This window comes from Chiloscyllium punctatum, chromosome 3 (genome assembly GCF_047496795.1).
Source record: "Chiloscyllium punctatum isolate Juve2018m chromosome 3, sChiPun1.3, whole genome shotgun sequence".
Lineage (NCBI taxonomy): Eukaryota > Metazoa > Chordata > Chondrichthyes > Orectolobiformes > Hemiscylliidae > Chiloscyllium > Chiloscyllium punctatum.
In genome coordinates, this window is record NC_092741.1 from 122507524 (window position 1) to 122531462 (window position 23939).

The window sequence follows — 23939 nt, forward strand, 5'->3', positions numbered from 1 at the left end:
CTCTGCAGCAGCACCCATGAGTTGGCGCTGGGACCACCTTGATGAAGTAGAAGCCCTGATTGTCCAAACCTACCACTGCCACAAGTCCATGCTGCTGGGCCCACTCGAGCCTGTGCTGCGGCTCGAGGGGGAAAAAACAGGAAAGAAAAGAAAAGTGAATGGAATGGACGAGCCCCCGGCCACAGAAGCCCTACCCTGTCAACATCTTACCGGAAGACTGCCAAATTTGTTTTTGTTTTGGGATCAGTTTTTTTTAAAGTAAGTGTTAGATTCTAGGGACTTATTAAAAGAATCAAGCCACAATATTCCACTGTTTTGATCAAACAAACTTTTTTTTTGTTGAGGCTGATGTGGGTAAGAGACAAACTATGGTAGAACATCTCTCTCAGCATTTCAAAAGTGAATGTGGTTAAGAGAAATGGCATCACCCAATGCATGTACTGTATACAGACCAACATTCGTGACGGTACAAGGAATTCCAATTCCTTTCTTTTAGAAGAAAGCTTCATAATTCCTTCAAATGCCACTGTTTCAGATCACTTCAGTGCTCATCTGGTAGTTCACTTTCCTTTTCTGGGTCTACACTGCTGTGAATTCTGGAAACTGTAATCCATCACTTAGCTACAACTCCGGCCTTCCACAGACTGCTAGCTTCACTGAACCTGTACTACCCATTGTTTTTCTTCTTGCTCAACTGTACCAACAGTATTGCTTGTGGGCTTTTCAATTCCCATACACAGCTACACTAAAGAATTAGAGACTTCTTCTGAGCCCTTCACAGCTTCCAGAAAGTTTTTGATCCCTGGCTCCTAGGACTTCCCCTGAGCCGTAACTGCACAAAGCTATCCAACCTCTTCCTGAGTCCCACTGACACACAGCCTTCTCAGGAACACAGCTTAACAACACCACTTTTCTGCATCAATCCTGCTTCTTTCTCTTTGCACTGTCCAACTGACTGTAACTTTGAACTCCACATGAATGATCCTTAAACTGTTTTGAGTGAACTATTCTCAACATTTTACAAAAATCTTTGGTTGCAGTGTGGGGATGCCTCAGCAGGACACCTTGGAGGGAAGACTGCCATCAGTTACTGCAAATTTAAGTTTCAGCATTAATCTGCAATTCTGTTAATTACTGAAGAAATCATGGACAACTGATTATTTTAATTTTACTGCATTGCATAAACCAGGCCATTATCAATTATTATGTAGAAATAGGTTTCACAATTATGCATACCAATTTGTGAGAATTTTAAGATACAACTTATTCTGCTGTATAAATCTCTGCATTTTGCCTTTTAATAGCTTGTTTTTTTTTTAAAAAATCAGGTGCATTTGGAGTGGCCTGGTGCCTGATATGGTTTGTGATGATTAGTGACACACCGGAAACCCACAAAACTATATCCAGGGCTGAGAGAGTGTATATAATGAATTCACTTCGTGGCCAGGTAAGATGACGACAGTCAAAGGTAACTGAACTAGTACCAAAAGCCTACTATTTTCCAACTTAAACTTCAATTGACTCAACATTCACAGACTCTGGAAGGGACATTTTCACTACCATGGTCAGAAAACATCCTAGCTTTTATTTTAGTATTATTCTGGTTTGACTCCCCTTCTCACTCATGTTTATGTACATGCCCTATCAAATTCTTTAATAATCCCACTTCTGATCTAATGCTGGAGGCAAGGTGAAGCAGCTGAAAATTGTTCAGACATAGATGCTGCCCTGTGAAACCCTGCATTGAATTACAGGGACTGAGGTCATTAACCTTCGACAACCACAATTGTCTGTCTTTGTGTCAGGCCTGATGACCAGAGTAGTGGTTATGGAATTCAGCTATTTTGTTTATCATGGAGTCTGAAGCTGAGTAGTACCTGCAAAACCTAAACTTGAAATAAGTGAGCGGATTATTGTTGAGTGAGTGCTTGTTAGAAGTGTGGACAATTCCTTCCACCACCATGGTGATTATTGGGAATATTTGACTGAAATTGACTTGATTGACTCTTTGACAGGACACATCTGCATAATTTTTCAGGCTGTTCAAATTGCATTTCCAAATAAGCTTCCTTCCTCAATGTAGTAAATTCCTTCATTTGGAAATAATTTGTTTGCTATTGATCCTGAAGAGTAAAGTGGACAAGCCAAAGTGTACTTTGTTTTGAACAGGTAGTTGAACAATCTTTGTAAGATTGAACTGAGGCTTTTGTGCGTATCATGAAGTGGGGAAACTTAATTAAATTTTAATTGTTCTTTAAGAGTAGTTTTAAAATGATATGTAAAAATACAAAACAAGGTTTAAAATAATCAACATTGTTTAAACTTAACAGTAAAACTTATTTGATAAAACATAAGGAAATAGACAAAAATAACATTCAGTTTGATTTACTTGTAGTATTTTCTGTTAGCATTAGCATTTGGGTTGCTTTCTTCTTTAATAACTTCTGCATTTTGTTTTGTTTCATTTCTGTAGCATTCTTTAAATAATAATGTACCCTGGAGATCTCTATGGCAATCTTTGCCACTTTGGGCTATAATCGTTCCTCATTTTTGCTACAACTGGACTTTTTACACATTATTAACCCTACTGCCAACATACATGGAAGAAATTCTACAATTTGACATTAAAGAGGTAAGTCTGACAAGGTTGTTATTTTTGCTTATTGAGAACTTAGTCTTTTTTTTACGATAACTTTGAAAGAAACCATCAAATTGGAACTAAAGTCTATCCCAGTCTTTTTAAGTTGCTTTGTAAAATATTAGAATATGTTGCAGATTGTGGCTTCATGAAGATTATTTTTAATCATGCTATTGCTAGAAATATGATCGTGACCACTCTTCAATGCCAGTAATAATGCTCATTATTTATTTACCTAAGATCATTCCAACATCGGCTGGCAAATTTTAGAAGCTTATAATGTGGGGGCTGGTCCCCCTCATAGATTTTCAGGATTTGCACCGGATACTATTCTTAGTTCAGTGTCATCAATTACTTCTGCAAATTGACTTGTATAAGAGCAGAAATATGCTATTCAGCCCATCAAGTTTGCTTTGCCACTGAATGAGATCGTGGCAGATCTGATCATCCTCAACTTTTTTGCTCTTTCCCCACAAACCTTGATTCCTTTACTGATTAGAACTTTGTCTACCTCAGCCTCAAATACACATAATGACACAGCTTCTACAGCCCTCTGCAATAAAGAATTCCACAGATGCACTACTCTGAAGAAATTCCTCCTTGTGAACAAGTGACATCTGGTCTATATGTGAGAAGTTTTAATTTCTGGAGCTGAGATCTTTTTTAAAAACTCAGATAAAGAAGAAAAAGTCCTGTAGTGATACGGATTTGTTTGTATTGGGTGTGTTTTACAATTGGACATAGTAAACATTGAGAAGCATGAACTTCCTTTCTGTTTGGAAGGATCGGAATTCTGTTGTGTTTGTCTGTGTCCATGTAGGTGTTGGGGTGAGGTTGGACCCATAGCTTGGAAAACTTGTGTATTTTAGTTTGCAGAGGTCCAGGTGGAACTTGGATCCAAGAAATAGATTCTCCTGAAGAAAGGACATAGAATAGAATTGCCAGGAAATAACTTACCTCAATGAAAATTCTGGACTGGAACTCATTAGAATTCTGAAATGAAGGAATTATTTGAAGTTGAGAGAGTCTAAGCTCAGATGTAATACAGTTTAAGGAAGTGGCTACCAAACCGTCAAGACTGGGAATTGAAAGAAACAGTTAGTCCTATAGATGTGGTAGAGCAGAGATCCCTCTCGATTTTGAGTACTGTAAAGTGGTGAGATCATTGGGATTCCACTTCTTACTGAATTTCAAAATTTTTCAATTTGTGTTCTATGTAAATAGTTCAGGTTTATTTCTTTGTGTGCTTTTGCTTAATAAACTTCTGTTTAATTGCTTAATTATTATTTCATTAATTTTAGTTTTATTTCAGTGAAAGACCACTTGTTAAATAGAAACCACACGAAATATGATCTATTAAGTCAGATTTCAGTCTGGGATCTAACTTGCATGTTGTCATGTGAACGGCAATTTCTTGACTCAAAGATTTTTTTAAAAATTAACTTAGATTTAGTACAAGGTGTAGCTGCAAAAAAAGTTTACAGAAAATTTGAAATCATCCTTGTCTAAAACTTGGCTAAATGTCAGGAAATTTTAGGGTGGTGAAATGTGCAGAAGCTGATAAATGAACTTAAATGCAGAGGTGTGATGTACTGCACTTTCAGAGTGGGATAACATATGGGATATCAATATACCACAAATCGCAAGATTTTGAAAAGTGCAGATGAGCAGAGAGACCTCTGTGTGTCCATATACGCAAGCCATAAACATGGCTTTCGAAAAACTTAAAAAATGTGTTGCTGGAAAAGCGCAGCAGGTCAGGCAGCATCCAAGGAGAAGGAGAATCGACGCTTCGGGCATAAGTCCTCCTTCAGGAATCTTTCAAAAAAGAACTTAAAGGTTTATAAACAGAAGAATAGGCTGGAACAACAAAGAGCCCATCCTGAAACATTACTAATCATGTGGCATTTGTTGTATCCAAGACTAATTTGTTTTTAATCCATCATCCAAACATCTATAATCATACCACAGACACAATGATCCAGTTCACCACTAACCCAGCGCTGTTTGAATACCTTGACATATCATTGGTTGTCTGTATCATAATTTTCCTACTTTGAGCTTTCATTTGGTTATATTATTATTTTGAAATTTTTGATCCTGCCACATTTAAGATGTCACTGTAGATACAGAATAATTTTACAATTTAAAATTTAAGTGATTTCTTAGGGTATTCAGTTTACAAAAAAAACACAATGTGAGTAGGCACTAAACCCCAGGACCTGTTCTGCCAAGTTAATCTAAGACTTAAACCCGTCCCTGTTCCATACCCCTTAATACATATAACTAGTGAGGAAAAAGAAAATCACACTCTGACTTAAAGTCTAGATATCATTTTGATTAAGTTTATAGTGCCTTTTCTCCAAGGCTAGTATATTTTTAAGGTATGGTGCCCAAAACTACGAAGTACTCTAGCTGTGGCACAACCAGGGCTTTGTATAACTAGTTTCACTTCTACCCCCTTGTGTTCTAGTCCTCTAGATAAAGTGTTACATGACATTAGTCTCCTTGTGAATTCTGTGCCTGTCCATGATATTTTAATATCCTGTGTGTAATTAATATCAATGGTAAAGAATATCCTTTTTTTTAAAAGCATTTCAAATTTGGAAAGCGCAATCACTTCTAAGAAACAAAACCAAAAATTGCTGAAAATAACTCAGCAGAAGGGTCATTGGATCTGAGACGTTAACTTTGTTTTCTCTCTACAGATGCTGCCAGATCTGAATTTTTCTAGCAATTTCTGGTTTAGTTTCTGATTTCCAGCATCTGCAGTTATTATTTTTTGTTATCTTTTAAAGTCCTTTTTTAATGACAGATACGATGTGAACAACTTGAATATTGGAATACAGTAAAATTGCGAAATTTGCTGATTATGCTGAACTTGGAGTTGTGGTAAATAGAATACCCATTAATTACAAGGTGGCATTGTTCGGCTGAATGGGTACAAATGGTAAAAATGGAGAAGTGTGAGGTGATGAACTTTGGCAGAAAGGTGAGGGAGAGGCAGTTTTATGGCATAATTCTGTAGAATATAGAGATCTAAGGTGTTTCAAATTCAATTATTTATGAAGGTGATGGAATATATTGAGAGAATGGTTAGCAAAGCATGTGGGTTTTGGGCTTCATTAATAGAGTTGAGTTCAAAGTCAGGGAGGCTTTGGTGGACCTTGAATAAAGTACTGGTTAGAACACAACTAGAAGGCCATGTCTAGTTGAGGGACTTTTGGAAGGATGTAGAGGAGATCTACCAGAATGATTCTAGGGATAATGGTTTGTTCTTGAGCAACAGGGATTGATGGGGGATCTGATAGCAGTATATGAGTTTATGACAGGCTTCGGTGAAGTTGATGAAGAAAAGCTATTTACATGAGTTGGTGGTGTAAGGACAAAGGAGAAGCTTTGGGGTAGAGATAGAGGATGAGAGGAAGAACTTTGTAATATAGTTGAATGGCAGTGATCTGGAACTCTGTCCATGAGTGAGACTTGATCAGTGATTTCAAAATTAAATTGGCTGGGCAATTAAAGGAAATAAACTTAATGACTTTGATCCTAAAGGGGACTAGCCTCATATTGGAAATGTAACTAAGCTTTTTAAATGATCATGGAACTGAAAGATGCACGTGCTAAATCAGCAAACTCTTAGATTAGCTGGCTTACAGTGTGGAAACAGGCCCTTCAGCCCAACAATTCCACACCGATCCACTGAAGTGCAACTCACCCAGACCCATTTACCCCTTCACCTAACACTACGGACAATTCAGCATGGCCAATTCACCTAACGTGCACATTTTTGGACTGTGGGAGGAAACCAGAGCACCTGGAGGAAACCCACGCAGACACTGGGAGAATGTGCAAACTCCACACAGGCAGTCACCTGAGGCAGGAGTTGAACCCAGATCTCTGGCGCTGTGAGGCAACAGTGCTAACCACTGTGCCACCACGCCGCCCACACTCTTACTGAGCAAAAGGCGGTTGATGCTTGAAAATTAGATCATACACCTATCCAAATAATTCTTCGTGGAACAACATCTCTACGTAAATTTGTGTTTATCCAAAATTCTGCTCATATTAGCATCAAATCCTATTCACGCGTCACTCTCTGGTACTAGCTGACCTATGTTGGCTCCCAGTCTGACAATTGCCTGATTTTTAAAATACTCATCTTTGCTTTCAAATTTTTCCATGGCTTCTCCACCCTTCGCCACCTCTTTACTTTCTCTATACCTAAAGTCTTTGAGATCCATCGATAATTGCACATCTGTAATCTTAGTTGCCTTGATCATTGACAATTGTGTTTTCAGCTGATTGGGCTCTAAACTCTTAAATTCCTTCTCTGAAACTCTCCAGCTTGCTCCACCTTTCAGGCAGTCCTTAAAATCTACTACTTTGACCAAGCTTTTAGTCATCTGTCCCCATAGTTCCTTCTGTGGCATGGTGACAAATTTACTTAACAATCTTGAAGTGCCTTGAGACATTTTGCTACATAAACAATTTATATAGCACCTTCATCTGAGTCTGTGTTGAGCAATGTAATTTGAGTTACAATTCTAGACTTTTGCTTCTCAGAAATAGTTTCCCTTCAAAGATTGTTAGGGGTGAAGTCCATTAGTGGGTAAATTTTCAATGGTCAATGGATAAACCTTACTTATTGTTATATTCATGTGCTCATGCTTTAATTTGTGCAGAAGTTTGTACTGCAATATAGCTAATTACTTTGTTTATGTAGAATGGCATTTTATCTGCCCTACCGTATTTCTTCTGTTGGATGGTGATGATTACTACTGGGTTCATTGCTGATTGCCTGATAAAAAATCACAATTTTACTACATCTGCTGTTCGTAAAATGTTTACCATTATAGGTAAGATGTTTTAAATTTTAATTTGTCGTGGCTGAAAACACTTTTGAGAAATATACTTTTAAATTCTGATGTAGAAATCCGTGATAGTGTAAACGTATTGGTTCAGAATGTAATGGTATTGGGGACTTCACCAAAGCTTTATGGGATTTGGAGGTAAAGATGAGATATACAGTGTCAGTAGAAATGCAATAGCTATATGGATGGATATGTAGATAGATTCCACATTGACAGTTAGTTGGTAAAACAAAGCAAAGGATGTTATTGGTTAGGTAATCGATTTAAAAACCAGACATTACATAAATAGAAGATAGTGTATATGCATAACAAAGATCACATTTTGGATCTTTGAGATGATTGGTCATTGGTTGGAGTTGGATTTCAGTGTGTAGCTTGAGCGTGGAAGTGAAGAAGCAAATAATTACAAGCACTAATTCAGCAGAGGTCACGGGTTTATTGTGAGTAAAATTGGTTAAGTATTGTTAGGCTGTGGTTTTCTTTATAAGTAAAAGAATTGGGCATTAGCAAGCATTTTTTAAGAGTATTGATGAAAAAAGTAAATATTGTTTCTCTATATGACACTGGTCAGGTCCCATTTGGTTGCTTTTTGACCAGAATTGACTGGGAACTGGAAAAGAACTCAGCTGAAACTTTACCAGCAATCATAAAGCTGTGGACTAAACTATCTAGGAAAACTTGTAAAATAAAAACATTAAATTAGTTTGCAGCAATTTAGTGAAGTTGGGAAGGTTTGGATCAACAGATGTTGAGAATGGGCAGGAATGACCCATTCACTGTCTCTTTTTGATCCACCAGGATACATGAACATCAACTAGCCACAAAAAGACATGACCCACTCTCACTAGAATCTTTACATACAGATGAGGAAGGAGACCACTTTGATTAGGGCAATACATCTATCCTAGGACAAGCCAAACAGGGACACATGCGAGAATTCCAACAAGCTTGGCATTCCAACCGGAACTCAATCAACAAACATTGACTTTGATCCCATTTACCACCCCCTGAGAAAAAGAACAGGAAATTATGTCACCACAGGAAATGATGTCATCAACCCAAGGAAACCTAAACACCAATAAAAGTGGGCCATAGCACCAGTGCTTCATCCGGAGGTTCACTGATATTACCTAGTATGGTGATATACCTACATCCATGATTGATATCACATGGTTGCAAATACATGTGCAAGATACAAGTTTTTAAAGAGTTAAGTTTGGACTTGAATGGCAAGTTGGACAAATGCATGGCAAATGAAGTATAATGTGGAAATGTGAGGTTATCTACTTTGATAGCAAGCAAAAGAGGCAGATGATAAATTGGGGAAAAGGAAGGTAAACCAAAGCTGTATTTCCTTGTACATAAGTTGCAGAAAGTATGCATGCAGGTGCAACAGGCGGTGCAGAAGACAAATGGTATATTGGCCTTCATAGCAAGAGGATTAGAGCCCAGGAGCAGGGATATCTTGCTGTAATTATACAGGGTCTTGGTGAGATCACATTTGGAGTATTGTGTCAGGGTTTGACCACCTTATGTGAGAATGGATGTTCTCGCTATGGAGGGAGTGCAACATAGGTTTACTAGACTGATACCTGGGATGGTAGGACTGAAGAGAGACTGATTGGTTAGGATTATATTCACTGGAGTTCACAAGAATGGAGGGAATCTAATAGCTATAAAACTTTAACAGAATTAATGCAGGAAGTATGTTCCCAATGACCAGAGAGTCCAGAGCCAGGAATCACAGTCTAAGCATATAGGATAAGCCATTTAGGATTGAGATGAGAAATTTTGTCACCCAGTGTGATGATCTTGTGGAATTATTTGCCACCAAAAGCAGTTGAGGCCAAATACTGAATGTTTTCAAGGAGTTACATTTAGTTCTTGAGGCCAAAGACATCAATGGGATTTGGATGAAAGTGTGTACTTAGAACGTTTAGCCATGACCATATTGAATGGAGGTGTAGGCTTGAAGGATTGAATGGCCTACTCCTCTTTTCTTTGCTTCTGTGTAACTGTAGGATGGTTTATATAATTTTAGCTTGTATTGTTTTTAAATTTAGAAGGCTGCGGGATATTCTGATTCAATGATTCTCAAACAGTCTTTGTTCAGAAGCCTCTTATTTGAATGGATTGAAAATCACTGTAAATTAAGAAAAAATGGCTTTCTGTTTAAACTTGTACTTTGGCATCCTTTTCCAGTGTTTAACTATGTGGTATTTAATTTTTTAAAAGATATCCTCTTAAACAAATTTAAACTCACTTCGTGTCTGCTACCAGCTAATTGCAGGTCTGCTAAGAGGTCTTGGTGCCATTCTCCGCACTCCTCTAAATATAAACAAAAAGATAAATAACTGTGGATGCTGAAAATCTGAAACAAAACAGAAATTGCTGGAGAAACAAACTGGTCTGGCAGCATCTGTGGACAGCAAGCAGAGTTTACATTTTGGGTCCAGTGACCGTCAGAACTATTTGCTCAGAAAAAGTATATATACTAAAGGAGGAGTAACAGGTGGGAGTAAAAGAGTAGACGATAGATGGAGCCTACAAGGAGAGAACAGTAGTTGGTCTGATAAAGAGATGAATAATGGTGAGCTGGAGAGAAAGAAAAGCTGATAATAGGGGCTATTAGGGAGTGAGAATGGGTTGGCTGTGATGAAGGTAGCCCATGTGGTGACAGGGCCATGGTATGGGACTGGGGTAAAGGCTATGGAGTGAGGTGTTCAGGCTCTAAAATTACTGAACTCTATATTAAGTCTTGAAGCTTGCAAGGTCCCCAAGTGGAAAATGAGATGTTCTTCCAGCTTACACTGAACCTCACTGAGCACTGCAGTGAGCCCAAGACAGAAATGTGGGCCGGGGGAACACCAGCGATCTGTTAAAATGGCAGAGAACTAGAAGCTTGGGGTCATTTTTGTGGACAGATTGTAGGTGTTCTGCAAAGTAGTCACCCAGTTTGTGGTTCATCTACCTAGTGTAGCAAGGACCACATTGTGAGCAGTGAATTTGGAGTCAATTGCAGTAAATTGTTGATTCACCTGGAAGATGAAGTGATTGCTGGGCCCCTTCCTGAGATTTTTGAATCATCGATAGTCACAGGTGAGGTGCTGAAAGACTGGAGGTTGGCTAACCTGGTGCCATTATTTAAGAAAAGTGGTAAGGAAAAGCCAGGGAACTTTAAACTGGTGAGCCTGACATTGGATAAGTTGTGGAGGGAATCCTGAGGGACAAGATTTACACTTATTTGGACAGGCATGGACTGATTAGGGATAGCCAACATGGCGCTTTGTGTGGGAAATCATGTCTCTCAAACTTGATTGAGTTTTTGGAAGAAGTGATGAGGATTGATGAGGGCAGAGCGATGGACATGATTTATATGGACTTAAGGCAGTTAACAAGGCTTCTCATGATAGACTGGTTAGCAAGGTTGATCACAGGGAGAACTAGCCGATTCGATACAGAACTGGGACGAAGAGTGAAGACAGAAGGTAGTGGTGGAGGGTTGCTGTTCAGACTGGAAGCCTGTGACCAGTGGTGTGTCACAAGGATTGGTGCTGGGCCATTGGTTTTTGTCATTGATATAACTATTTGGATGTGAACGTAGGATGTGTGGTTAGTACGTTTACAGATGACACCAAAATCGAAGGTGTGGTGGACAGCAAAGAAGGTTACCTCAGTACACTGGGATCTTGATCAGATGGGCTAATGTGCCAAGGAGTGGCAGATGGAGTTTTATTTAGATAATTATGAGGTGGTGCATTTTGGAAAGGCAAATCAGGGCAGGACTGTTACATTTAATGGTAAGGTCCTGGGAAGTGTAGCTGAAAAAGAAAGTGCAGGTTCATAGTTCCTTGAAAATGGAGTCGCAGGTAGATAGCATAGTGTAGAAGGTGCTTAGTATACTTTCCTTTATTGGTCAGTGCATTGAGTTGGCAGGTCATGTTGCAGCTGTACAGGATGTTGGTTGGCCACTTGGAATACAGGTAACCCAAACTTTTCAAACATTCGCTTTATGCAATTTTGATTTTAGAAAAGCCCTACATTAGTTTTTGCGAATCTGAAGAGGAGTTTCGCTTTTAAGAAAAACTGTGTACTTTTTGCCAAATAAATTGTGCATCTTTGCGTTTATGCCATTTCTGGCTTACAAAAGGTTTCCTGGGAACGCTCTAGTTTTGGATAGCGGGTCTACCGGTGTTGTATACAATTCTGGTCTCCCTTCTATTGGAAAGATGTTGTGAGACTTGAAAGGGTTCAGAAAAGATTTACAAGGATGTTGCCAGGGTTGGAGCAGTAGGGAGAAGTTGAATAGTTTGAGGCTGTTTTCCCTGGAGCACCGGAGCTGAGCGGTAATCTTGAGAGGTTTATCAGATCATGAGGCGCGTAGATAAGGTAAATAGACAAGGTCTTTTCCGAGGTGGGGGAGTCTAGAACTGGAAGACACAGGTTTAGGGGTGAAAGGGGAAAGATTTAAAAGGGACCTAAGGGGCAACATTTTCATGCAGAGTGATGCATGTATCGAATGAGCTGCCAGAGAAAGTGGTGGAGGCTGTTAGAATTAAAAACATTTAATAGACTTGTGGATGGGTATATGAATAGGAAGGGTTTAGAGGGATATGTGCCAAGTGCTGGCAAATGGGATTAGATTAGTTTAGGATATCTGGTTGGTATGGATAAGTTGGACCGAAGAGTCTGTTTACGTGCTGTACATCTGTGACACTGTCGGGGTTCCCTGGACCCGAAATTTTGACGCTGCTTTCTCTGCGGATGTTGCCAGACCTGCTAAGTTTCTCCAGCAATTTCTGTTTCTATTTGAATCCTCTATCAATGTCCTCCTATGAAGGAACCTACTCTCTTAATGCTGTATACATTGCAGTTGCACTCTGCAACCAACATCTGGAAACAGCATCCATTCACCAACTCTTAATCGTGGTATTATGGATGGTCCTAACCCCTAATGTTAACCCTATTAGGCAAAGATTTTAATATTTTGAAGAACTCCCGGAAATTTTCCACAGGTTCCTGGGGGTCAGTTTGAGAACTGCTGATTTAATTCAGATATTTAAATCCAATTGGGTTGGAGAGCACCGAATCTATGCCTAACCAAGGTAATGCTATCCAGCAGCTTTCATCGCAATAGGAAATTTCATCATGAACTTTTACATGAGCTGTCAGCCTTCAATCTAATGGAATGACTGAACCAATTCAGCTAACACCAGCTTCCTTATCGATCCAATAAGGTTATCCACTATATAACTAAATCAAGACCTTCATGTAAGGGGTTTTGGCAAGTAGGTATAATCAACTAGGAGAAAGTGAGGACTGCAGATATTGGAGATCAGAGCTGAAAAATGTGTTGCTGGAAAAGCGAAGCAGGTCAGGCAGCATCCAAGGAGCAGGAGAATAGACGTTTTGGGCATAAGCCCTTCCTCAGGAGGGCTTAGGCCCGAAACGTCGATTCTCCTGCTCCTTGGATGCTGCCTGACCTGCGCTTTTGCAGCAACACAGTTTTCAGCAAGTAGTATAATTACAATAACAATTTTTTTTGTTTTGTTTAGGTATGGTCGGACCTGCAATTTTCCTAGTTGCTGCAGGATATGTGGGGTGTAACTACACAATGGCCGTGCTATTTCTCACAATATCTTCTGCCTTGGGTGGTTTCAGCACATCTGGTTTCAATATTAACCATTTGGATATTGCACCATCGTAAGTGAACTATTTGAAACTATTGACCCTGTGTTTTCAATCTTCTGCTGAAAAATAAATTAATCTTTGTGTCTCCTTTTAATATGAAGAAATCTCAGAAAAATAATTTTTGAAATTGCCTTCTCTCCAGTTTGAACATGAACATGAGTTACCCAAGTGAGAGGTCCATCTTATTTTCTTTTATCTTTGTTAATGTATAACATGAACAATGAATAATCTGGATAAAGGAACTGAGGGCATAGTTGTGAAGTTTGCAGACGTTACAAAGATTGGTGGAGGGACAGGTAGTGTTGAGGAAGCAGGGAGACTGTAGAAGTACTTGACCAGGTTTGGAGAGTGGGCAAAGAAGTAGCAAATGGAATGCAATGTAGCAAAGTGAGATCATGCACTTTGCTAGGAAGAACAGAAGTGTAGATTATTTTCTAAATTGGGAAAGGCTTTGGAAATCCCTAGCAGAAAGGGACTTGGAAGTCCAAGTTCAGGATTCTCTTAATGTTCAGTTTGCAGTTAGGAAAGCAAATGCAATGTTAGCATTTATTTCAAGAGCAGACATGTACTGATGAGGTTGTATAACATTCTGGTGAGACCGTATTTCGAATATTGAGAGACATTTTGAGCCCCATATCTAAAGAAGAATGTGCTGACATTGGAGGGAGTCCAGAGGAGGTTTAGAAGAATTATCCTGGGATAAAGGACTTGCCATTTGGGCACTTGTGGACTCTAGGTCTGCACTCCATCCAGTTTAGAAGGATAAGGGAGATCTCATTGAAACCTGCAGAAAACTTAAAGGCCAAGATAAAGTTGACATTGAGAAGATGTTTCCACCAAAAGGAGAGATAAGGACCCGGAGGGTACTGCCTCATAGTGAAAGAACTTTTAGAACTGAGATGAGAAGGAATTTCTTCAGCCAGAGCATGATGAATCTGTGAAACTCACTGCTGCAGAAGTCTTTGGAGGCAGTCATTGAGTGTATTTAAGACCGAGATAGTTTTTTGATAGTAAAAGGATCAAGGGTTACAGGGAAAAAGCAGCAGAATGGGGTTAAGAAACATAATGGCCATGATCAAATGGTCGAGCACAGTTAATGGGCTGAATGGCTTAATGATGCTCCGATATCTTATGATCTTATTAACAGATTTCCAACTATAATGATCAATCACTCAGTGGAATGAGGTGCATAAATCACATGCAGCATCAGCCATCTTTTCAATCATTTAAATGTATTTATTCTGCTTTTAATGCAGAAACAATGTCTGACTTGTTGATATTTAGGTTAAATCAGAATTTGTTCATCTATCTATGAAAACACCAATATAAGATTCAGATTTAAACCATAAGATAAAGGATCAGACGTTAGGCCATTCAGCCCATCAAACCTGCTCTGCCATTCAATCATGGCTGATAAGTTTCTCATCCCCATAATCCTTGATAATCAAGAACCTATCTATCTCAGTCTTAAATATACTCAATGACCTGGCCTCCACAGCCTTCTGTGGCAATCAATTCCTCAGATTCACCCTCTCTGGCTGAAGAAGTTTTTCCTTGTCTCCGTTCTAAATGGTCTTCCCTTTACTCTCAGGCTGTGCCCTCGGATCTTAGTCTGTCCAACCAATGGAATCATCTTCCTAACATCCACTCTGTCCAAGCAATTCAGTATTTTGTATGTTTCAATCAAATCTCCCCCTCATGGTTCTAAACTTCATTGCGTATAAACCCAGTGTCCTCAAATGTTCCTCATATAGAGTCATAGAGATGTACAGCATGGAAACAGACACTTCGGTCCAACCCGTCCATGCCGACCAGATATCCCAACCCAATCTAGTCTCACCTGCCAGCGCCCAGCCCATATCCCTCCAAACCCTTCCTATTCATATACCCATCCAAATGCCTCTTGAATGTTGCAATTGTACCATCCTCCACCACATCCTCTGGCAGCTCATTCCATATACGTACCACCCTCTGCGTGAAAAAGTTGCCCCTTAGGTCTCTTTTATATCTTTCCCCTCTCACCCTAAACCTATGCCCTCTAGTTCTGAAATCCCCCACCCCAGGGAAAAGACTTTGTCTATTTATCCTATCCATGCCCCTCATAATTTTGTAAACCTTTATAATGTCACCCCTCAGCCTCCGCTCTAGGGAAAACAGCCCCAGCCTGTTCAGCCTCTCCCTGTAGTTCAGATCCTCCAACCATGGCAACATCCTTGTAAATCTTTTCTGAACCCTTTCAAGTTTCACAACATCTTTCCGATAGGAAGGAGAGCAGAATTGCAATCAATATTCCAACAGTGGCTTAACCAATGTCCTGTACAGCCGCAACATAACCTCCCAACTCCTGTACTCAATACTCTGACCAATAAAGGAAAGCATACCAAACGCCGCCTTCACTATCCTGTCTACCTGTGACTCCACTTTCAATGACCTATGAACCTGCACTCCAAGGTCTCTTTGTTCAGCAACATTCCCAAGGACCTTACCATTAAGTGTATAAGTCCTGCTAAGATTTGCTTTCCCAAAATGCAGCACCTCGCATTTATCTGAATTAAATTCCATCTGCCACTTCTCAGCCCGTTGGCCCATCTGGTTCAGATCCTGTTGTAATCTGAGGTAACCCTCTTTGCTGTCCTCTACACCTCCAGTTTTGGTGTCATCTGCAAGCTTCCTAACTGTCCCTCTTATGCTCGCATCCAAATCATTTATGTAATGACAAAAAGTAGAGGACCCAGCTCAGATCCTTGTGGCACTCCACTAAGCTTTTCATTCCTGGGACTATTTTTGTGAACCTCCTCTGAACACTCTTGGGCCAGTACATCCTTCCTGAGATATGGAGCCCAAAACTGTGTATAATACTCCAAATATGATATGAAAAGAGCCTCAGGAGTCCAGCCCTGCTTTTATATTCAAGTCCTCTCAAAGTAAATGCCATCATTGAGTCATTAGGTAGGAAAGCAAATGCAACCTGCAAGTTTACCTTGAGAGAATCCTTGACTAGAACTCCCAAGTCTCTTGGCATTTCTGAATTTTCTCCCCATCAGAAAATAGCCTGTGACTCTATTCTTTATACCAAGGTGCACGGCTTCACGCTTCCTCACTTGTACTCTATCTGCCACTTCTTTGCCCATTCTTCTAATGTGTCCAAATCCTTCTGCAGCCTCCCCACCATCTCATTGCTACCTGTCCCTCTACCTACCTTTGTATTTTTGGCAAACTTAGCCAGAATGCCCTCAGTTCCTTCATCTAGATTGTTAACGTATAAAGTGAAAATTTGTGGTCCCAACTGAGCCTTGCAGAATGAGCTCCCGTCCTGAGAAGGACCCTTTTATCTTCGCTGTCTGATTTCTGCCAGACAGCCAAGTGTCTATCCAGCTGGCACCTTGGGCCCTTATTTTACTCAGTAGCCTCCTAGGCGGCACCATGTCAAAGGCCTTCTTGAAGTCCAGGTAGGTAACACCCATTGGCTCTCCTTGGTCTAACCTGCTTATTACTTCCTCAAAGAATTCTGACAGACTTGTCAGGCACAACATCCCTTTGAAACCATGGTGATTTTTCCCTATTTTATCGTACACTTCCACATATTCAGAAATCTCAGCCTTCACAATGGATTCCAGGATCTTACTCATGACTGAGATTAGGCTCATCCGTCTATAATTTTGTCTTTTGCCTTACTCCCTTTTTAAACAGGGGTGTCACGTTAGCCATTTTCCAGTCCTCTGGGATCCTCCCTGATTCTAGCAATTCCTGAAAGATCACCACTATTATCTCTTCAGCTATCTCCCTTAGAACTCTGGGGTGTAGTCCATCTGGTCCAGATAATTTATCCACCTTCAGGCCATTCAGTTTTTCTAGCACCTTCTCCTTGATGGCCACCATATTTCACTCTGCCCCCTCACTCTCTTGAATTTTTGGGCTATTACTCATGTCTTTCACAGTGAAGTTTGACATGAAGTAATTCTTCAGTTCTTCAGCCATTTCCTTTTTCCCCACTACTATTTCTCCAGTGTCATTTTCCAGCAGCCTAATGTCCACTTTTGCCTCTCTTTTGCCCTTTGTTAGAGTTTCTTTAGATATACAGTCTTCCTTTATATTCCTGGCTAGGTTACCCTCACATTTAATCTTCTCCCTCTGTTTTTATTTGTTTCTCTCGGTTGGTTTTTGTAGGCTTCCCAATCCTCTGGTTTCCCACTGCCCTTCACCACATTATATGCTTTCTATTTTTGCTTTTATGTTATCCCTGACTTCTCCAGTCAGCCACAGTTGCCTTGTCCTTCCTGTACCATGCTGCTTTCCCCTCGGAATGAATCTCTACTGTGTCTCCTGAATTACTTCCAGAAACTCCTACCATTGATATTCAACTGTCTTTTGTACTAGGCTCCTCTTCCCAGTCAATCCTACCCAGCTCCTCCCTTATGCCTCTGTAGTTGCCTTTATTCAGCTGTAATACCGTTACCTCTGATTGTATCTTCTCCTGCTCAAATTGCAGAGTAAATTCAATCATATTATGATCACTGCCCTGAAGGGTTCCTTCACCTTAAGCTCCCTTATTAAATCTGCCTTGTTGCACAGCACTAAATCCAGTATTGCCTGTTCCCTAGTGGACTCCACAAGCTGCTCCAAAAAGCCATATTGCAGACATTCCACAAATTCCTGTTATTGCAATTCACTACCAACCTGATTTTCCCAGTCCACCTACATTTTGAATCCCCCATGATCACTGTAACTTTGCCTTTCCTACAAATTCTCTCTCTGTCCTGGTGTATCTTGCCGAGTGGTGATGAGAGAAACAGCATGAGTCAGTCTGTACAGCTGATGGGATGTGAGAGTGGGCATGTAGGCAGGGGAGGAGAAGTTGGTTGGGTAGAGGGGTATGTTTGGTTGTAGCAGAGGAAGGCTTCACGAAGTCCATCACCATGGAATAATGAACAATTTGGTTGAAACCTGTGTGAATACATAAAGTTTTTACTAAGTATATTACGTATTTTGAATTATGTATTGCATGTGTTGATCTATAATATGCAGATCAAACTTTACTGCACCACTTTATTGCTTGTTTGCTGGCAACGGTAGTCATGTTTGTTATTTAAAAACAATATTTTTTTATGCAAGTTTCTTAGCCATATCCCATTAACAGATGTTTATTCTTAGTAAGGCCAACCTTTGCTACCTATCCCAAATTGCTCTTAAAGCTGATGGTGAGTTAAAATAGGGTCACATTGACAATGCTTTGCAAACAATTTTCCATAGCCTTTTGCTTTACTTTGCATGTACATAAACCAGCAAGGTCATGTTTTCTTCATCCTGTACTACTTGCACTCTGACTGCATTGAATGCTGAGGTCACTAGTGATTTTTATTATGAATGCATTGGTACACAGTTATGATGGTAATAGGCAAACAAAGGGAAAATTAACATCTTGACCCGCTTAGTCTATAACTATCCCATTTGAAATTGCCCAAATGCATTTGTATTTCATTACAGACAAATGCTGTAACTACATAATCCCTAAACTCAAAACTTTTACGCCTTTTTGTGTTTGTCTTTGCCATTTTCATCCTGATTATTGTTCACTTTACCTGAAAGAGGCTGAGATCATTAAGCTGGATGTTGATTATTAACAGGAAGGTACATATTTGCACACAAGGATTAGTGATCACACCAATTTAGAAAATACACCTGTAGAAAATATAGTTGCCAGGCTCTCATTAATGTCATTGATATTCCCAAAATGTGTCAAATATGGCAATTTTTTTCATCCAATACAACGCCTAGGTATCAACCACTTCAATGATCTATTGAAAACTCTCCTCTCCATTTTCAACAAAAGCCCCAAACCTATAACTACTTTGAAATTTCAAAGATTTTTAATAAAAAACACAACTGCTGTTTCTTCCCTACCTTTGTTGCTATAAGGCTGCCCAAAAAAGACTATATGATGATTTTTCAATATATTGTCTTAAAATTCAACTTGAAGAGACATTATAGTATCTGCACTTTGGTACATTTGTAATCTCAAGCTTCTTTATGCATTATTTTCCTTTCCAGGGAAATGGGAGAAGGTGGGTAGAGGGAAGGCAATTGAGGGACAGACAATTATACATGTATCTGTCTAAGGAAAACTGAATAAATATTTGAGGTGGATGACTTTATTCTGATTTCTGTGATAAGAGTTTAGGACAGAGATAGCCTGCTTGTGTTTTTAGTTTATTTATAGTTCTGCAAGCTTCTCTCTCTCTAGGATGACCAAATTGCCGTCACTTAGTTATTCACTGTTCAGCATCGCATATATTAGGAGTTGATTGAAGTAATAAGATTTACACAAGTTCCATTTTTCCTACCACTTTGTACATTGTGGTTAGTGTTCCAGTGTTCACTACCATTGTACTACCCAGTCTAGAGTTGATTGAACACCGAACCAAACTGGTGTTGGAATCTTTGTCTTCCAGTCATCAAGTATATTATTGAGTAATGTTTTGGTGGGGAACAGGAAATCTTTAACTTTTGCAGTTTTTTTGTATACACATTTATTATGGAAATTTAAATTTGATACTTAATAATTACCAGGTATGCAGGAATTTTACTTGGAATCACAAATACGTTTGCTACTATACCAGGAATGGTAGGACCAGTTATTGCCAAAACCTTGACATACAGTGTAAGTATAAATTTCTGTATGCTTACCAAGTGAGAAATCTTGCACTGTCAACTTCCACGTTCAGCAAACTATTTTGGCCTGTATTTGTATGTTTGAAAACAATGAAATAAACAGTTGTTTCAAATAAATCCACAGGGCAAACAAAACATCGCATCCTCTTTCAAATAATAAATATTATTTACATAATTTTAGAATTTAGTTCTAGTCGTTGAAATTATTGTATAATGTTATCAATTTAGCAGTTTGAAATGCTGAGTCACTGAGCTAGAAAATCATATTTGTCTGTTAAGTAGAACTGTCCTGAATAAAGCAGCATGATTTATCATAAAGAAATGTTTCTAATTTGATAATATGCAAGACCATCCAGTGAAATTTCCTTTGTATTTAATGAAGTCACTGTTATGAAATCAAACTGTTCACAAAATTAGTTTATGATATATTTATCTTATAAGGATTATGCTGCTGTCTTCTCACAAACTAACATTGCTAATGACAAGAGGATTTGCCTGTTCATTTTAAATTTAATAGATTCTGCAGATGCTTTCTTAATCAGAATTAGTGTTTATTTTTGCTTTTCTCTTTTACTCCACAGCATACAATTGCACAATGGCGAACTGTATTCTACATTGCTGCTGCTATTGATATATTTGGTGCTGTGTTTTTCACCATTTTTGGAAAAGGTGAAATCCAGTCTTGGGCAATTAATAACTAAATATTTTGCCTGTGACCTTTTGTACTTAAATCATGTGACCTAAAAGTGCCTCTGTCCATTGTTATATTGCCATGTGACCTGGACTTACTCATTGTCCTTTACATTGCTGATCTTTTCTTTTCTTTTCTTACTGCTAACAATAGTTAGCAGATTATCTAATTGTATCCCCCATCGTGCTTGATCCATGAATTCTATGACTTTTTAAAAAAAAGTCAACAAAGTATTTTTGTGTAAATTTTAAATGCTGAGACTGAACATGTACAACTTTCAAAAACTGTTTATAAATTGGTTAATAAAGGAATAAAATAGACTATTAGTGAAAAATCATCTATTTAGTCATTATTATAGAGTTATAGTCATACAGCATGGAAACAGATCCTTTGGTCCAACCATTCATGCTGACCATGGTTAGATATCAATTTTTGTTCCTGCTATAAAATGTGATGTCTTGTGTTTATAACAGTGACCAGATTGGACCTTTAACTTACTGATCCAATGGATTTCCTGATGACAAGAATCATTGTGAAATAACACTGCCTTTAATTTTAAGACTGTCATTGTGAAACCCACATTTGTGTCGAGTACAGTCCAATTTGTATATTGATAATCAAACAATATGCTATCATGATAGATTCAGACTAGTAAACTGAAGAGAAAGATGGCATCAAGCTAAAAGAAAAACCCTACACAGACATAAAGTGGAAATCCAGCAGACGGAGAGCTAGAAAAAGCAACACTAGGGAAATAAAGGAATATGAAAGAAATTAGACAGGTAGAATTATTAAACAAATATTTTATATATTTTCCACATAAACTAGGATAAACTATAAAGAATAATGGTATAACGGAACTTAAAATTACATGAATGAGGTAAACTTTTTAATGGTGTAAATTTTGTGCTGAATTCAAACAGCATCTACAATTTCCAAACTTTAATTTATTTAATAAAGGAATTAAATGGTACACATTTAATAATTTGTACATTTTGGGGTGTAGGTCAACCTTGAAGCTTCAAAATTGAGGGTTTGACTTGTAGCCCAAAGAATAATTAAACTGCTAGCATGGTTGTGGTCATTTTCAAATGTGATTGGCATCTAACGCAGCAGGCATGACTTAAACTTCCAAGTGTCTTTGCAACATTGTCTGGTTATGCCCAGGGAAAAGATACCAGTAAAAGAAAATGTGCATTTGTGGGATGAAATATTTAAGGCTGAGTGCTACTCATGTCAGTATAGCATGTCATGGCTGGAAAGGGGACTGACCTGTATGTTAAGTACATGCAAAATCAGTTTTGGGGCTAAAGAATGTGATATTAGAACATAGAATGGTATTGCACAGGGACAGGCACTTCAGCCCATCACTTCTGCACTGACCATGATGCCAGTCTAAACGAATTACGTCTGCCTGCACACTCTGTATCCCTATATTCCCTGCCTGTTCATGTGCTTGTCTAAATGTCTGTTTATTTTTATTGTATCTGCTTCTACCACCTCCCCTGGCAGTGTGTTCAAGGTTCCTACCACCATGTGTTTAAAAATAAAACTGCCACACGCCTTTAAACATTTACCCTCTCACCTTTAAACCTAGCAATTGCACATTAGGGATAATGGTCAAAGTAAGTTAGAGTGAAAGCCACATGGGGGGAGGGGGAAGAGAGTGTGTGTGTGAAGGTCAGTGACACCAGCAGATAGACAATGGTAAAGGTCTGAGTGCGTGCTGTGATAGTGTCTTGAATGATGGGTTTATTCATGTGATTTTTATAGTAGGATAACAATTTTTATTACTGGAAAGGAATGTGATGTCACCATTCCCATTTATTTACTGTAAATAAATGCAACTTCAGGTCAATAAATCAACAAGAATTGATAGGTTCCACTTTGGGATATTAGAATCAATTTTCCAAAGTTTTCCCTTTTTTTGTGCCTTTTGGATTGGAAATGTCAATATGTTCACAGAAACCAGAAAATCACCTACATTAATGACAGTTATGAGGAATGTAATTGGAATCTATAATTTGTTCAAAGTCTGACTTTAGTGAGCTGATCAGAGATTCTAGATATCTGAATAATCTAGCTAACTATTTTGAGATACTTTTTAGTATGCTAGATAGGAAAATGTCTCTGGAAGTTGTCTGTGGTGGACTATCAGAAGGCATTTGAAGAAGTTCTGTGCAGAAGATTGAGTAGAAGTAAAATTAAATGGAAATGGAGGTATCCTGAGAGGTGGATGTTGTGAGAAATAAAGGATTTATTTTCTAATTATTGGCATGTTCCATAGGGGTTTGTACTGGGGCATTACCCTTTCACAATATGCATCAATGAATAGACATCTGTTTATCTTGATTTACAAATGATAACTGCAGGAAACATAGATGACTCAAGATGGTTATAGGAGGACAGACAGATTAGATGATTGGATAAGATAGTGGCAGATGGAATTAAGAGTGAGGTCATCCACTTTGGAACCAGGATTAACCAATCCAAATATATTTGTGTGAAATAGTAAAGAGGATTTGGATAGACTGGTTCAGAAATCACTAACAGTAAATGTACACATATATACATTGATGCCAAATGTGCAAAAAGTATAATCTGGCAATAATTTGGCCTAAATGTGCAAAGAAAAGAGATTTTCAGGATGGAATTCTGGAGCATAAGGCTAGATAGCTGAAGGCACAGCACCACTACCGAAAGAACCGGAGATAACCGTTCTTACAGGGTTGCAGAGCTGGAAGAAGTTAGAAATGTAAAGAGAGGAGATAAGAGGCAATGGAGAGAATTAAGAAATTTGAACTTGTGGTCAGTAAATCAGTGTAGGTTAGCAAGTACAGAGGTGATTGATGAAAGTGACTTTGAGAGTGTTCATATACAGCAGAGGAGTTATGCATAAGCTTGTAGTTTTGACAAGGGTAGAGTACAGTTTTAATAGAATAATACAAAGTATTAAAGAGTTACATGGAGGATATGTTTAATAAACTTGTATTTCCTTGTAATTTGAGGTTTTATGGATGATATTATTGCAGTGTTTTAAAAGATAATTACATAGAATACAGAAAATTATTTCCTCTGGTGGAAAATTTAGAACAAATGTGCACAACTTTAGGACAGAGCTAGGTTAAAATCTCTTACCTTTTCCCAAAAAGTCTGACTGCAAGATCAATTGGTTTTATTTGATAAGGAAATTGAGGTATTTAGACCAGAAGGGTAAGACTGCAGATCATCTCTATTACAACTGAATAGATTTGAGGGAATGCATTCAGAGAAACTGCATTTCATGAATATTTCTTGAAGTCATGGCCCCTCTAATCAGAGAGCTGCAAACTACAGAATTGGCTAATCTGTTTTCCACTGTTGAGGTGAAAAACAA

The 23939-nt window shown here is 38.7% G+C and overlaps 1 protein-coding gene across 1 annotated transcript in view; it reads left to right on the top strand.

The window, feature by feature from the left end:
* The window catches only part of slc17a5 (solute carrier family 17 member 5), a 37729-nt gene extending 16832 nt beyond the window's left edge, over positions 1 to 20897 (top strand). Inside the window, exons 6-11 of the mRNA XM_072560055.1 lie at positions 1329 to 1447; positions 2474 to 2632; positions 7365 to 7497; positions 13068 to 13215; positions 19771 to 19861; positions 20454 to 20897. Of these exons, the coding sequence (XP_072416156.1) occupies positions 1329 to 1447; positions 2474 to 2632; positions 7365 to 7497; positions 13068 to 13215; positions 19771 to 19861; positions 20454 to 20573 (770 nt within the window). The 3' untranslated portion in view covers positions 20574 to 20897. The remainder of the gene's footprint in view (positions 1 to 1328; positions 1448 to 2473; positions 2633 to 7364; positions 7498 to 13067; positions 13216 to 19770; positions 19862 to 20453) is intronic.
* Positions 20898 to 23939: the final 3042 nt, after the last annotated feature.